This window comes from Amblyomma mixtum, chromosome 9 (assembly GCF_055824585.1).
Source record: "Amblyomma mixtum isolate Tamu chromosome 9, ASM5582458v1, whole genome shotgun sequence".
NCBI classification, from domain to species: Eukaryota; Metazoa; Arthropoda; class Arachnida; order Ixodida; family Ixodidae; genus Amblyomma; species Amblyomma mixtum.
In genome coordinates this window covers 8,370,011-8,386,998 of record NC_143020.1, presented here as the reverse complement: position 1 = coordinate 8,386,998, position 16,988 = coordinate 8,370,011, and the positions used below count along the sequence as shown (strand labels likewise).

General features: G+C 45.0%; 1 protein-coding gene across 1 annotated transcript; it reads left to right on the top strand.

The window, feature by feature from the left end:
* Positions 1-1,800: 1,800 nt before the first annotated feature.
* Positions 1,801-16,702, top strand: LOC149328226 (uncharacterized). The gene is made up of 3 exons (XM_089562286.1): positions 1,801-2,043; positions 5,648-5,806; positions 8,765-16,702. Exons 1-2 carry the CDS (start codon positions 1,933-1,935, stop codon positions 5,771-5,773), a joined length of 237 nt encoding a protein of 78 aa, XP_089418412.1. The 5' UTR covers positions 1,801-1,932; the 3' UTR covers positions 5,774-5,806; positions 8,765-16,702.
* The last annotated feature ends 286 nt before the right edge of the window (positions 16,703-16,988 follow it).

Here is a 16,988-nt window from a genome sequence, read left to right as displayed (position 1 = left end):
AAGCTGAAATACCTAGCTACTACGCTTTCGTAGTAGTTGGGGATTCTGTTGCGGTCTGTCCGAAATGTGTTGCTGCAAAAGAAAGCACCACGTCGGCTTCCTCATCTTCGCTGTCTGACGACTCAGAAAATTCCATAAAAGTGGATTCGGCGATGTCGTAGTCCATGACTCCACGAGGCACGAAAAACAGACGCGACGCACAGCAACACAACACAGCACGACGGACGAGAACCGGATAGCAGACGACAAGGCCTGTGCGTGCACGCGCTCGACTGGTGTGACGCTGCTGACGCGCTGCACCTGCACCAAGAAACTGCAATTGCACCGCGCCGGCACCAACGGAACTTTTTCAGAATTAGTGCAGAGAACCAGTTCTGAATCGAACTGATCTAGACGTCACTAGTCCCATGACGTCGGCAGGCCACCACACGCTGTCATTCGCTCGAACCGCGGCAGCTACGACGTCACGGGCACACTTCCGGTAGCGGTGAAAATCGTCTGCTCGAGCCGCCGCGCGCCGCGCGCCCCCCTCGGGCAAGCGCGAGCGAGGGCATTGCCTTCGCGCATATGTTTTCAATTTACCTCTGCCGCCTCTTTCTGTCGCGAGTTCGGGAGCCAAGAAAGCGCAGAGACCGGAGAGACGCTGCCGACGCACACTGTTCCTCGGGAGTGGGACAACTGGAAGTCGTAAACCGAACGTCAGCGAATGACGTCTTCATGGGCGGTGACCAGTCCCGGAGCTGTTTTCTTTATTTTTTTATGGTGCCCCGCGCGTACGAGTTGAGGGGGGAGAGAAGGAGCGTGATTTTTAATCGTCTATAACTTCGTTGTTATTGATGCTAGCTCAAAAATCCTTGCGCTGGGGTGACGAGTGATGGATTGCCTATCTTTACGTAATCTCGATAAATTTATTTCATAGTCCCTTTAACATCGCACAGCACACGGGAACTTTTTTCGTTTCGCCTTCATTGAAACGCGGCCAGGTAGACTCCATTGTTTTGGGGAAAGGAAAAACTCATAACTGGCTCCCTAGGTTAGTGGACACCTCAGTCGCGCCTTTAAAGTGTCCACCTGCATAAAAACATGCCTGCGCACAATACTTCGTGCTTAAATTGGCAATGCTAAGCCGCCAGCCATTTTTTACGTCTATGCTCTTCAAATAAAAAGGATAAATTCCCAACATAATCTTATTTGTAATCTTCGAACTAAGGGACAGGTCTGCTGTACGGGATGAACTTTTTTTTATTAGTTTATCTCGTAAAGCTTAAGGTAACAGATATAAAACCAACTTCTTATGCGCTGATTCCTCTGTTTTAAAACATCGAATTGCGCGCTTCATCCGCCAGTAAGTTATAAAAAAAATTTCTTTGTCATTTCTTCAGGAAACAGGGGAGCGGGAGAGCCGTTGCGCAGACAACATTTTATGTCGTCATTTTATAGGCTTACTCTCACAATTGCGTCATCAAAGATTACATATAAATGGCTTGTATTATAAGCCATCAGAAGTGTATCGTTTATATCCTGAATACAAAGGAACGGCACCATAAAATACCATAAACCGGAACACCCGCGCTTCTAGCGCTAGCTTTCGAAACCGAAACTGTAGGCCTTCGCCAGCCACAGTTACCTCCTAAAAAAAAACTACTTAAGATAAAAACACGCATAAAACAAAATTATTATTCAAGAATGCACTGCCCTAATGAGGCTCGAGGTGTTTGCCAGATATTAAATTCACGCATTGAGAAGCCTAAGTCGATACTGGCCAGCCGAAGACATCTAACAAGTCAAGCCAATCTTGTTGGTTGGCATCAGCGGCATCGACGTTTTCGTTGTAGGCATTGTTTACGTTCTTGTAGCTTGCGGTACCTGGTTGATCTTACAAGTTCTGCGTCTTTGAATCATCCCGTTGCTGTAAGCGAGAAGGTCAGAGCGATGGCTGAGTTGGTCGATGAGCTGCTTCGCTACGGCCTCTTCCTAGGGGCGATCTTCCAGCTTGTCTGCATCGCCGCCGTCGTGTTCGTGCCTCCGAAAGAAGAGGGAAAGGTTAGTGAGCCACACTACTCCCGAATATAAGTGGTGCATGCAGTGGTAACTTACCAAGCCAGCAGCGCTTGTAGTTAATGTGTTTAATGAAACTGTTTTGATCACCAGCGGCAAAATCCGAACCAAGCGCTTTGTTTACGAGCGCGTTATATTGCTTAAAGCGTTGATCCGGGTCTGCGCACTAAAGATAATTGGCATTGGGAAAATTTTGAGCATCCTTGCGTTTCTAGTGCACACCAAATACTCTGGCGGCCGCGGTAGCGCTCTCCGTCTCGCGTCGAGACTGGCGATGACCGCTTTCCTACGAGCTTACTTGCTTACTAACCTGCTAACTTTTGTTGTGAACTTGGACATTAATCAAAGCTGCAGCATTTCTAGGTGCTGGTCCTTAATGTAGACGAAAGAACATCGTATCTGCGTTGCTGAGACCAATTCGATGTGTCAGCGCAGGAATAAGAATGTAATCGAAATATTTTTGTTGTTTAAGTGCATGCAGACAAACAGAATTCTCACTTAATACTTTTTTGAAGCTTGGCAGCTTGCCTTTGTTCGTGATATGTGGCGTGAAGACGTGTTGCTTTTATAATGTGCGAATACTTTCCGTGCGCAAATAAAGAGCCATTTAATTCGTGGCCTTGACAGTATGCTGAAGACTATTGTATGTGAGTGTGTTCAGGTGAGGTTAGTCGTCATGGATGCCAACCTCCGATACCAGAGTGGAAAGTATGTCTTACTGGAAATGGGACATCTGCTGCAGTGTGAGATTTTTCTGAAGGAATAGAAAAAGCTTTTATTGAAAGCAATGTCACAAGTGGGAGAACCACCAATCTTCAAACCTGGAAGTCCTCCCATCCGGGAAGGCTTGTCAGTTTACCAGTGACGAGAACATCTTCAACGGGAGTCCGTCTGGTTGGGTTTCAAATAAAAGTTGAGCAATACTCAGAAAGCAACCCCGTTGCCAAGCATTGCGAGTTCGCTGGCCACAAAATCATCTTCGAAGTAGTGAGCGTGCTGGTCATGGATCGTAATCCTTTCAAGAGGCGTCACATTGAATCATAGCACATTCGGCCCACAGAGGTGATGGCAAGCAGGACTTCGGGAACACTCCCTTGCGCATATATTAAGGGCCCTCCTCGCCACTTGATAGCAGAGGGACAGCACAGTCCGCTCTTTCTCAACTTTTATCTGCGAAGTTTCGAGACTTAACACCTGTGCTTAGAGGCTTGGACAGTAATGCGCACAGGAGTACATTCAGGAGTTTCGAGGTGCCAGCAGAATTGTGAACTCCCGAATTTATGTTGCTGGGGCACTGGCCATAACTTGCATGTCTAAACCCACACAGTACCAGAGTTCAGCAAGACACTTGTTTTTACGCAGAAAAGGGTTTGCGATGTGGAATGCCGCGAAGGCTGCCCGAAGCGTTCCGGCATACTTGGAAAGTGTCTTGGACAATTTTCACAAAACTTTCAACCAAGAAAGGAGCTAACCCCAGGATTCCTGATGGCCCAGCACTTAACTGGGACCTTATTTATTCGTTTATTTATTTATTCATTTGTTCATGTTACCGCTAATGGCTTCTGCAGGGAGGGCATTACAATGGTTCCAAACTTTTTCCAGCTAACCAGCGAGCTTTGGAAACTTAAGCTCAAAGCAGATTGAAGGGGTTGGCGTGCAAAACGAAAGGGAAATCATCATTTTCGTGATGATGCCAACTGGGTAGGTCTTGCCTCTGCAAGTGAGCAGTCGTGTGGGACCCGTACACAAAAAAGGACATACTGGTCCTTGAAAAAGTCAATAGGAAAGTGGTTAGGTTTATATACGGAAAATACAAAAGAGAAGACTCTCCCTCGCAGTTAATGATGTCAAATAACATTCCTTCACTAGAAATCCGCCGAAAGATTAATAGATTGGTATTCTTGTTTAATAGTTTAACAGGTAAAAATAAACTGAAGCTTCCGGAGTGCATTAAGCGTCCTCTAGTGAGAAGGACTCGGAACGTTCATGAGCATTCACTTACTCGCCTTTTCGCCAAAACTAACAGTTTTAAATACAGTTTTTTCCCTAGAACAGTGCAAGATTGGAACTCGTTACCGGAATCTGTTTTTTCCTCGCAAAATTTTTCTGATGGCTTAAATCATCTACTTACCTGCTAATATTGCTTATATGTATGTTTTGTATCCGTGTGCTGCTAATATTGTATAGTTTATTCTTTTGGTTTTATTCTTTTGGTATCCGTTTGCTGCTAATATTGAATAATTTTATTCTTTTTTGTTATGTAACAATGTATGTTCACTCCTGCTTGGGCCAAGCAGTGGCCTGCAGTATTATGAAATAAATAAAAAAAAACTGGGATAACAGAGAAATGTAGTGTCAGGGTGAAACCTTCCCAATGCGTAGGTATCTGGCACAGCAACAGTAAATAGAGCAACGAAAGTAGGATGCTGCGCTTTGTTGAAACTGCTGCTTCGGCTGTAAAAGAACTTAAAACTCTAGCACATTTTGGTAGTAGTGCATGACTTGCTTGTTGATGGCTGTTTTAACAATGAGGTGTGGTGCATCTGAAACCTTAAGCATTTCCCAGCGTAGTTAATGAGAACATTGCAAGGTAAACAAAGTTCAAACAAGAGAACACACGTAATAGGTGTTTCTTAGCCTTACTCGACCAATTTCGCTGCTTTAGCTAATTGGTGAGGGTTGCAAGGGATCACGCCACTATCAAAGTCAGAGTATGGGTCCTGTCCTTTTTACTGTGTGCTGTAGTATGTGAAACTTCTCAAGCAGGTTCTGTAGTGGGCAGACTGGGCAGCCTCTGAGTGTATACCAAGGGAAGGGAAGGAGTGTAGAGGTTGGCAGAGAGAGTCAGGTGGGGAGATAAGATAAGCGGGGGGGGGGGGCAGGCAAAATGATTTGCTTAGGGTGTTTGGAAGGTCCTGCAGAGAACTGAAAATATCATATTCTGTGGCATCGGTAATAGGATGACGGCATAGTGAAGGCAGTGGGGATATCTATTTAGACATTGTGCTGGGGAACATTCTCTTGCCTGTTTGGCTGGCAGGAACAGACTAGTGCGTGGCACTCGTGCGAGACATGATCTAGGCTTGGCTACATCACGTTTTAAGGTGTAAGCCTTTAATGCCTCATCGTTGTCGAGAGAAGGTTGTCAGCAGAGGTGTCGCGCTTTTCGGTTGGTCGAAATGGTTATGACGTCAGAGTGCGTGGATTCGCAGTAATGAGGTCACCCACGGATGCCTGACACCCTCTTTTGGAGTACACGACAACTAATAAAGAATAGCTGTCTCCGCTCCTACAGGGGGCATAAGGCGTCCGTGGGTGACCCCATTACATACCTCCTTACTGTGAACAGAGCCATGGATACAACCGAACTCACCGAAGCAGAGAGAGAGTTGTGCTAAAGAAGCAGTCAAAGTGTGTAGTCAAATAAAGCACTAGTAGAGCACAAACAGCCTCGCAGCCAATGCCAAACAGTGTGCCAGGAAAAGCTTTCGCCTTGCAGCACTGTAGAGAGCCAAAGTGCCCCCTGAATTTTTTCAGTGGTGGCTTGATGCCAGTGCTGCTGCCACAATGTTTTTTCCATGTGTCCAAGGATGTGGGTGACTCGAGCGACGAGGATGGTCCAGCTGGGGAAGGACCCGTGGTGCCTCACCGGCCGCCCCAGCATACGGCCAGTGGCGGGCGCCGCAGCCGACAGGACCGCAAGAAGCGGCGCTGAAGCTGTTGGCCCCCGTCTTATCCCTTCCCACAGGTAGGGATCACACTCAGATTTGCCTTGAAAGGCCCTTGTTCTGCCCGATATTTTGACTATGTGATGGGCTTGTTATGTTATGCATACAAACAATGATGTCCTAGCTTTCTTAGTAACAGTGTCATCGTTCGAGCAGCTTAAGGGAGGGACACAGCTCTCAGCAGTGAAAGTTTTCATTTTTTGGAATGAAAAGATGAAATATGACACGCTTATTCGGAAATGCACTAAATGAATAAATGAATAAATACCATTTTTCACTCGTATATCTTATACTCATATATTGCTCATATATTAAAAAATTTTTGTGCTTCATTGTTGTACAAAATTTGTAGAAAACTTGACATGACAACAAAACATCTTAGGAGCCTGAAGTCATCTTAAATTCTAGCCAGGGGAATGGTTGGTGCAGTAGAATTCTCCAAATATTTTTATCACCCGTGTTTTTTCCTACTCAGAACATTATATCTGTGCTTGCATAATGCTTTCATTACCGTCATATCAAATTAGTGACAGAGTGAAAAAAAATGAGATAGTAATTCAGATATATAAGAATGTCACTGCATAAAGCATATATTAAGCAACACAATGCAACAAACTGCATAAAAATCCATGAATCCATTGTCATGCTATGCTTTATAGAAGCAGGGTAGTCATGTCAAAAAACACTTTTGAGAAAACTGGCATTTTCACGGAGATCTTGGCCAGTTTTTGCTGCGTATGGTCAGAAAAAAACATTTTTTAGTCACTTCAGGGCCGTCCTTGGGGAGAATCTTTTGGGATATAATTAGAAAGACCTTGTGCATACAAAATATGGTGTTTTCTAAAATTCGATTATTTTTTTTTAGATTTTCATGCTTTGAAAGCTGCTTCCCCACTGAAGGGGACACCGAGGCCAACTTCATCCATTTATTGTTCCCAGTAAAAATTGATTCTCTGGCCCTTTCTTTCCATCTGGACGTTTTTCCGGCACCTAGAGATGCATATAGTGGCAAGAAAATTAGGTTTAAAAATCTGCCCGCCAGTCCATTCAAACTCGTGACTTCCATAATTAAGAGTACTGGTTAGCAACGTCTTAAAGTGAATGGTAGTGTACCCTGGCCCTTAGGAACTGACCCAAAAATCGGATGCCAGCGCTTGGCATTTTATGTGCGAAATTGGCCGGTGTTCACGACACCTGTATTTCTCATTCTCATGATGGCATGGTTAATCGCCTTGAATCTGCTAGTGCATGACTTAGGAGGGAGCAGCAGATGAAAGGGGATTAACCATGGCTTCGTTGGTAATATTGTAACGTGGCGGCCAGCCGAAGAATGAGGCATGGTGAACGATGGAGAAGAGAGGATTTTAATGGCCGCTGGCCTAGCGTGAGCGCTCCGTCCCGCGCCACTGCCAGCTTCGTCGTCTTCGTCACAATATTCACCACGATGTCATGAAAATTTGCCTCTCTCTTGAGACGACGGCTGAGCTCTCCTTTTATTGTAATACATGCAATGCCCAGGAAAGAACATCCGAGGAAAGAACTGTTTTCCGAAACATTTTGGCCTTTTAAAGCATATACATGTCTCCCCTTAATTTATGTACAGGTCATTATATACCGCAAATAATTTTTTAGGCCTTATACACCAGTGTTTTATTACTTCATGAAACTTCACACCCACCACATCTTATTAACCTGAGTTGACCGTTCACCTTGTGTTTGGCGCTCTTCGGCCTGAGATGCCCTTGTGCCATTTAAGAACCATCATCATCATCATCAAAATCTGGCGATGCCATTGACTGGACAGCCTCCTGGCCATACTGGCACAGCGCGAAAGACAGTCACAAGGGAAGGCGGGACAAAACAACGCTGACTAACAACTTGAATTTTTTATTCAGAAAGGACTGCCTTTATAGGTAAGAAATAGCACAAACAAAAAGTGTACACTCATGGAAAAAAAAGCCAAACCTAGATATCGGCTCGAGATTACAACTTGCCCCAACCCCCTCAAGGAACACAACCAGGTGACGTTTGTTAGATGCACACTCAAAAATTCATTCTCGTGTCGGAAACACCGTTTGCAAGAATGCAATCTCATTTTTGTGAAGGTTAATTGAAGGTTTGGCCACGCGCCTGTCCCCTTCTTCTCGAATATAGAAGGCTTCAACCACTTCGGGTGATAGTTGATATCGACTGCCGTATAATAAACGCGGCGTGCCTTTAAGGTCTTCAAGGCAACCACTACAACCCTGACAGTGCAGAACAAGATTGGAACTGGGCGGTTTCCCCAGTGAATCACGGTGTTCAATCAGGCGTGTAATCACACAATGCCCCGTCTGCCCAATGCACGTCTTACCGCAGGACAGGGGAATACAGTACACTACGCCCGCCCTACATGGCAAAAATTCCACATCATGGTTAACACTGCACTCCGTTCAGGTGTGGCCACTACACTCTTGACTTGTATATGACTATACAGTTAAGGACAACGCAGTGAGCTAAGGAAAGAAAAATGATAGGTGTAACGTTAAGAGATCGCAAGAGTGCGGAGTGGGTGAGGGAACAAACGCAGGTTAATGACATCCCAGTTGAAATCAAGAGGAAGAAGTGGGCTTGGGCAGGGCATGTAATGCAGAGGCAAGATAACCGCTGGTCCTTAAGGGTAACGGAGTATTATATTCCAAGAGAAGGCAAATGTAGCAGGGGACGGCAGAAAGTTAGGTGGGCGGATGAGATTAAGAAGTTTGTGGGGATACGGTGGCTGCAACTGACGAAAGACCGGGTTAATTGGAGAGACATGGGAGAGGCCTTTGCCCTGCAGTGGGTGTAGTCAGGCTGATGATGATGATAATAGAGTCACTGTGATGGGCGACTTGCCATTCTCTGTATCCCGTCACCTTGTGTCCAGCTCTTGCCTATGTCAGCTTGGAATTCCTTGTCCAGGAGGAATGCCTGAGTGATCCTTCTGTGTGTTTTTGTAGCACCTGGAGGAAGATGCGGACCGGTGATCCTTAGCCGACTGGTCACAGCTGGCCAGATCCTCTCCGACTCCATGGCCTCGGACGGCACGTATGGCTGCCACCTAGAGCAGCACGCTTTGTGTGTAGGTTGGCCTGCTCAGCAGAATTGAGTGCAGACAGGCAGGGAGCAATGCTTTTGGCCACACACTCAGCCCTCGCCACTTTCAACTGTTTCTTTTATTTTTTCCAAAGCACTTTAAGGCCTGTAAGGTCACACAGCACGCATGGCTACACATAGTGTGGCCAGCACATTCTTCACTGAAAGCTATTCTCTCTCAAGCAGCAGCTTTGTGGATGCTGTGTGCGGGGGACTGACGTTTAACCCTTTTAGGCACTTTGTACACAATTGTGTAAGCGGCAAACTTACAGCTTTTTTTGAGAAACTGGAGCACTTAACAGTGATTTCATTATTTCAGTCGAATTGAGCACCCTTCTTGCTACAAATAAGTTGCTTTTTGTACCATGTAGCGAACGCAGTAAGTAATATTTCGTATAAAAGTGAGCTAGGTAGCACTTTGTCCACCGTTTTTGGGCAGACAGATTTTGCCACAAGTGAAAACATCAATGGTTTTCGCTCAATTTCGAGTGTAATGTGGATCTTCGAAACAGGAAGTGATTCCACGATTCCTTGGGTGTTTACCTGACACACAGGAACATTTCGATGTTACTATTTCTAATAAACACTTAGTGCACAATTCTCGACATCGTTGTAAAAACTTACCTGCTGGTCTTTCACGTTCAAAAACTAACAAATTCCGTTTCCTGAGGCCTGAATGTACTACTTAGGTGAAAAAATAATTCATTTCAGTCAAAACAAAAAATGTCGCCTGAAAGGGTTAATTTATTTATTTCACTCTCAAGTGCCCCACTTAGAGTATTACATGAATGATGGCTTGAAAAGATTTCAGAGGACGGCCTTGAAGGGGTGATGGCCTACCTTCAAGCCACGCAGGCGAGAAGATTGTTCCGGTTTTTGTTGATAGCCAAGCATATGCTAACATTGTCAGCCATGTTGACAGCGTTGGCTGTCGAAAAAAGTCAACACTGGCCTCGTATTGGCATGAAACTGGGAAATCACTAGGAAATGGCCACTCTCAAATTCATCCCCTGTGTGGCATGTAGATTTTGTCAGCTCCCTTTTTGTTGCTTCATGGGGCACTGAGCCGTGAAGAAACACCTATGCAGGAATGGCAGCGAGGACGAGATGTTTTCTGCGTGTCTGTTTTTTTTGTTTTTGTTTTGCTCTGGGGTGCGTTGACCTGCCGTTGTGTTTGTCTTTCTTTACATTTCTGTGTTTGTGTGTCCTAATGCCTTTAGCCTGCCCCGCCTTTACACCAGCAGCATGTTGCTGCACTCCCTATTTATATGCAATGCACGAATCTCCGGTGACAGGCGTACACGGAAGAGTGAGCACATGCCTTGTGGCACTGCAAATGTTTTTGCACAAACTTGCAGACAAAGGAGTTACCTAGCTTTACTGCTTTGAAGCGTCCCCGAACAACTCCTTGGGCATTGCAAGTACTTAGCATTGTTCAGCGGCTAGATGCATCATCACCACCATCAGGCTAGATACGAGGGTCGTTCAATAAAGATTTCCCCTGACCCACTTCCTTTGGATGGAGAGCAACGAAACTTTGCAGATTTATTAGTCCTTCTCTACATAGGTGCCACCCAGCGACACACACTTCTCCCATTTTTTTTATGCAACTGTAAACACCTCGCTTGTAGAAGTCAACAGGTAGCTCCAAAAGCCATGTTGTGACTTCGGAAATCAGAGTCTCATCATCTGGAAAATGCTTGCCCTTCAAATATGACTTCATTGTTCGAAAGAGGAGGCAATCCGATGGTGCGAGGTCGGGTGAATAAGAGGGATGCGGTAGAATTTCAAAGCCGCAGCAGCGTGCTTCCATCTGGGCAACATGAGAGTTGTGAACTGAGGCATTGTCTTTCAGAAGGCGGACACCTTTGGTGAGCATGCCACGTCTCTTGCTTTCGATGGACTCCCGCAATTTCCGCCGCAGTGAAGCATAGTATGCCCCAGTAATCGTGGCACCATTTGCTAGGAAATCCATCAACGACTACTCCGTGCTGGTCCCAAAAGACTTTGAGCATGACCTTGCCCGCCGAGGGCTGGGCGCGTGCCTTCTTTGTAGGCGGTGAGTCCAAGTGCTTCGATTGCACCGACTGGACACTAGTCTCCGGATCATAGTAATGGACTCAGCTTTCATACTGTGCAGTCAGTCTGTTGAAAAATCCTCCTGGTTTCCATGGCACATGGTCAAAAGAGCCTGGGAGCATTCGACTCGTTCCTGCTTTCGGAAAGGTGTGAGCAGCCGGGGAACCCAGCGAGCGGATACCTTACGCATGCGAAGATGGTTCTGAATGATTTTTTCCACGGACCCCACACTAATGTTGATATTTTGGGCTAGGTCTCGAACGGTTACGCGGCGAATTTCTAAAATGGCGGCCTCTACTTGCGGAACGGTGTGTTCATCGATAATGGAGTGAGGTCGCCCTGCAATCGGAGCCGTTTCCACCAAAGTCCGACCACATTTGAATTGACGATGCCAGTTCGTTACTACACCGTATGATGGGGAATCCTCCCCATAAACCTGTTTTGTCTCATCGAACGTCTTCCTTGAAGTGCGGCCTTTCAAGTACAGGAACTTGATGACTGCTTTGTATAACACTGCATCCATTATCACACCTCACACCACTTCAGCACCTGTGAAAGGAAGACTGTTATTAGTTAAGAGTTGCATATTAGCTCGTGACCTATAGGGACTTAAATCATTACACATGCGCAGTTTCAGCATCCTGCAATAAGTAGAAGTGAGTCAGGGGAAATCTTTATTGAACGCCCCTCGTACATCCACTGCAGGTCAAAGGACACTTATTCCCAGTCAGTCCTGCCCTGCCTTTGCACATTTCCTAATCCTGCTATCTCTATGCCTGATTCTGTGCTGCCGTCAGCTATGTACGACTGTAGTAGGATGCAACTTTTAAGAAAAAACAGCAGCTGGTAGCTGCAGCCCATGGCCTGCATGGATCTGTATCACTTTGCTAATCAATTGCAGCTGTGAATGGAATCGGCACTTAACGATGCTCCCTATTAAGTGGCTCGGAGGCTTCATAACTGTTTAGCTTATAACTTCGTCTTGCGATTGCCTTCTTTTTTTGATACCGAGAACAGCTTCAGCGAAGGACTGTTTTCCTGTCCCAGAGAAATAGTGTGTGGTGGTAATGAATGTAGGAGGACTGTCGCTGCAGATTTAAGTTGTATCCAACCACAGGATTGGTCAGTGCGAACATCTCAGCTCACTCATGTAGAGCAAACAGTCACCGAGCAGTTGCTAAGCTTTGTCCAGTGCAGCGACTTCCCCTCGAGGTACTGGTGAGAATAGAGTTACCATGGCAACTGGCCACATGTGTCCTTGGACTTGGTAGGCAGGGCAATGCTTCGAGAGCACCAGTGTGTTGGGGAACAGCAAAGGCTGAATTCGTCACTCGTGCTACATCTTTAACTAAAAAGTCCTCTCGGGACCACATCATTACTACGAGTCGTGCTGATGAGGACATTGCAGGGAACAACGCGAGCACTGTCAACCGTATTCTTAAGGAAGAATGCACGAGGCTTTTTATAAGTGGGGAATTAAAGCTCGTGCAGGTGCACATAAAACAGAAATCGGTGCATGCCAAAACCAGTGCTGACTGTCGTGAAGCTGCAAGAGTCGCGTGAAGAAGTGCTAGTTCACTATAAAAAATTTACGTTGTGTGCTGTTCCTTGCGGCATCCTTGTCTCTGCGCTGTTCATCACACAAGTAATGTTCAACAGTCTGACAAGAGAACAGCAGTTCGCAATTGGTAGCGAAGCGCTAGAAGTAGTAAGCTGATTCGGATCACTAGAGGGAAATAACTAGAAGAATAAGAATGGGGTGGAGTGCATATGGCTGGTTCTCTCAGATCATGAATGGCAGTTTACCAATATCCCTCAAGTGAAAAGCATACAACAGCTGTATCCTACCGGTACTCCCCTATGGGGCAGAAACGTGGAGGCTAACAAAGAGGGTTAAGCTTAAGTTAAGGACAACGCAATGAGCTATGGAAAGTAAAATGATAGGTGTAACGTTAACAGATCGGAAGAGGGCGGAATGGGTGCGGGAACAAACGCCGGTTAATGACATCCCAGTTGAAATCTAGAGGAAGAAGTGGGCTTGGGCAGGGCATGTAATGCGAAGGCAAGATAACCGCTGGTCCTTAAGGGTAACGGAGTGGATTCCAAGAGAAGTTCAAGCGTAGCAGGGGGGTGGCAGAAAGTTAGGTGGGCGGATGAGATTAAGAAGTTTGCGGGGATACAGTGGCCGCAACTGGCGAAGGACAGGGTTAATTGGAGAGGCCTTTGCCCTGCAGTGGGCGTAGTCAGGCTGATGATGATGATGATGGTGGTACTTGTGATCGGCAAAAAGGACCTTCAGGGCTGCTTTAGAACCACCAGCGTGCTGATGTTTCAGTATAGCGTCGGCTCATGTCCTAGTCGATGCCGTATAACCAAATGTGCTCTTTCCTTCCGTTTTTCTCTAATCGCCCTAACTGTGATACCGATCGGGGCAGTGTGTAATTTGTTTCTTGTGGGTCATGGAGAACATGCGAGACATACCACCAGCAGGAGGACATTGCCCCTGTGTGTGCGTTTTCCCCCCCTTTTTTGTGGTATGCTCAGCATTGTTTGAGACCTTGTCCATGCTTAATGTTGAGAGCCTGACAGTGTGCATAATCAGTTTGGCTCAACCTTTCTGTTACTTTGCCATATTGACTCTTTGTTTTTACCCTGCTGACACGTGTCACCTTTAGAGGGACACTGCGGACTAATAGAAGTTGGCCTGTATCTATAGGGTACCTCATTTTAATCACTGTCTCCAAAAACGGAGCCCTTATGAGCTAGAAAAGACTACAAAACGAAACTTAAGTGTCATCAGCACCGTCCTACTTGTGCTTTGTACACCAAGTTGACGCAGAAAAACATCTGCGCATATAGCACCACCATGTTTTTCAGCGAAGGTGAAAACTGTACATGCTGTATTACAACTAGCAGAGGTGTCGAAACGATCTAACTGAAATTGGCTAAATTTCCCTTAGCAAGAGGAAGGAAATGTTTCTTACCGTCAGGTGGAATAATAAATGTAGATTGTGGAATAGGGATCGTAGAGGCCCTGGAACACTTCTGTGGTGTCAGCTGTATCTGTGGGAGCCTTCTTCGCTGTTCATTAACAGTGTGAACATGGATTAGGGTATGCTGTAGCTGTACAAAAGCATTTCTGTCAATGGTTTGGTATCTAAACTTTTGGTTTCACCTCTTGGCTTCTCTCACAGCTTTTTAAATGGAAACCTTCGCTCAGTAGCACCTCGGAATGCAACCTAAACGGTAACACCCGCTCATGGTAGTTGGGAAAAGGTTTGTGAGCTGTCAATTGGGGTTAGAAAAAAAAAGTTTGAAAAAATTTACTTAGAGCAAAAAAATTCAGACTCCTGTCTTGCGCTTTAAAATGTGTTACTAATCCGTAGTACCGTGGAACTGATAAAAATTGGTTCTTTTAAATGGCCCTGAAACACAATATGGAAGCAGCATATAAACTTGCTCAATCCCTGCAATGTAAAAAATATTTATTTTCTTTGGTAACAAAAATGGCACCTGGAGGGATTAAATAGATTATGGTGTTATGACAACAAAGATGCTGCTTGAACTGGAAACAGCAGTTTTCTAAGTCAGAAAATGCCCAAAATGCAGTACGGACGTTGCCGTCAAACTGCTGATTGTGCGAGTGAACTGCATGCATTGACACAGTTTTTGAGGTGCATCCCCCAGAAGCTAAGCTCTGCCACCATTCACTTTCATGTGATGATCGCGGAGTCATCTTTGGCAATTTTAATTGATTGGTGGAGAAATTCTTAAATCCAATTTTCTCTGCATTAAAGGGCAACTGCATAGGTTTTAGAAATCGACGAGATTAAAGGGGTCGAATATGTGAAACTTGCACATAAAGCATGCGAAGTCTGTTTGGGTGACGTAATCACCGATTAAAATCGTGGCGGCCTTCAAGCTTCTCCGCAGCGCATAACGCCAAGTGGGGGGGTGCGCCTAATGCCGTCATCGAAGGTATTAGTACATTTCCAACGCACAAACGCCTGCTTTGAAGAAAAAAAAAACAATGCCACAGAAGGCAAAGCCCACCGAGTGTTGTTTGGCAGCGTCCAACGAGACATGGCAGGGTGTGGCTGGCAGCAGCGGTGATTTGAAACCATGCCTTCCGTGACGTCACGCTGAACTTCCCCGCACTCCTCCGGTGCTTTGAGGAGAAGCGCAAAACTCAATCGTTGATTACGTCATTATTTTAAATGCTAGTGCAAAAACACTTGGCATGCTTCACCTACAGCCTATATAGATTAGAATCCTTGAATATCATGAAATTCTCAAAAAGTGATGCAGCCGCCCTTTAAATGCATCTTTTGCGGCTGGAAAAACATCAATATACCCAGAAAGAGCTAGAGATCGATCTTTACTGAGAACAATTTGACTGTGGCGCTATATTTTAAGTGGACTTGCCCCCCCCCCCCCCCCCCTTTTTTTTTTCAGAGTGTGCTGTACCTAGCAGTAAAACGTTTGTTTCAGGGGAATTTAGCATCCTTCATGCTGCAGATAGGATGCTCTCTTATGTCTGTTAACGAATGCAGTAAGTAATATTTCTTGATACAGAGAGCATAGTAGCATTGTACCCTGCTATTTTTTGGTAGACATTCTTTGTGCGATTCTGCTTTTTGAGCAAAAATTGTGTCATTTTTTTTCCACCGTTGTGACACTTCAAATGATGATTCGCACATATCTGTAAAAAAAAAAAATAACTGTTGGTGTTTAGCTGTGGAAAACTAACGAAGCGGCTTTCTTGAGGTATTGATAATCCCTTTGAAAGATCCTCACAGTGGGAAATTCCACGAGTGCGCCTTTTCGTACTCAGTTTTCCAAATTTAAGAAAGGGTGTTTCAGGGCCTTCTTTAAGAAGCTTGATGCTAGAAAAATCATAATGAAAAATAGGTAAGGTGAATAGAGGGAGCACTATCCTCCAGTTGTGTGTCACTGAAACCCGACTTGAATGTGCTTGAGCAGTGAATTTGTTTAGAACCCTTCGCTGAGACTACTCAGGATACATACTGCTAAATAACTTATGTGATGTAGATTTCAGTTGGCTTCAAGTTTCAGTTCCAGAAACTTTTGTTTCTGAGCTTTGTGATGCTAGTGATGGGTTTAGTTACGGAGCGTGTTGTTTGGAAATCAAAAGCAACTTTTGTTAGTTTTGCCTTTGCTCCAAGTATGTGCAGTCTTTGTCAAAAGTAACCAGGCTGCATGGTGTGCTTCTCATTTGTATAACAGAGCCCTCACGGCTTCCCTAAAGAACAAAAAGTTCTTTGAAGGTGAGAACAGGGGTTCTCCTTGCCATACAGAGATTTAGCGCTTGAGGGCTGGCATAATAACTTTAATATACGACTATGAAGAAAAACGTGCAGCCTGGTTACTTTTGACAAAGACTGTACTTAGCTGCAATCCTTGTTATGTCTGTTCCACAAAACTGTGAGAGTTTTTTGGTGTATTGTGTTCTGTTTGCTTTAGTGGAGTCCTGGAGCAGAGTGATAACGATGTATGAAGTATGAGCTCTGAATGGAAGTGTTTAAATTCCAAATATTGACAAATACACTTAGCAAGCCCAAAAGGAATGGTGATTTTTCAACTTGAATTTTCATAAATTTGTTAGGACAGCTGGTGGTTTGTTTCTTGTTTTTTATGGTGTGCTAGGTTGTGAAAATACGCTTGAAACTGTAAAGGTTCATGAATAAATGCTGAAAACCTGACACGAAGGTGTGTTTTCTTTGACACTGGAAGACATGCTGGGCTGTGTCTGCTTCATTCGTGCGTTCATTTTTGGAGGCCTTCCGAAGTTCATTCAGTTTGGAAATTAACAGGAAGGACCACCATGTAATTACCAATTTTAGGAAATAACAACTGTTATTCGTATATTTGAAATCCACTCTTCTGAGCTTCGTAAATTTCCCCCAAACACATTAGTCTGAATTTAATCAGCTAGGCCTTTACTGAAGTGTGTTAGCATTCCTTTGCTGATAAGCATATGTGTTCTTA

What these genes read in the sequence shown, in the direction of transcription:
- LOC149328226 (XM_089562286.1), top strand. Translation starts at nt 1,933, where the DNA reads ATGGCTGAGTTGGTCGATGAGCTGCTTCGCTACGGCCTCTTCCTAGGG. An exon ending in CTCCGAAAGAAGAGGGAAAG is followed by an intron (nt 2,044 to 5,647) that starts GTTAGTGAGCCA and finishes CATGTGTCCAAG; the next exon opens with GATGTGGGTGACTCGAGCGA.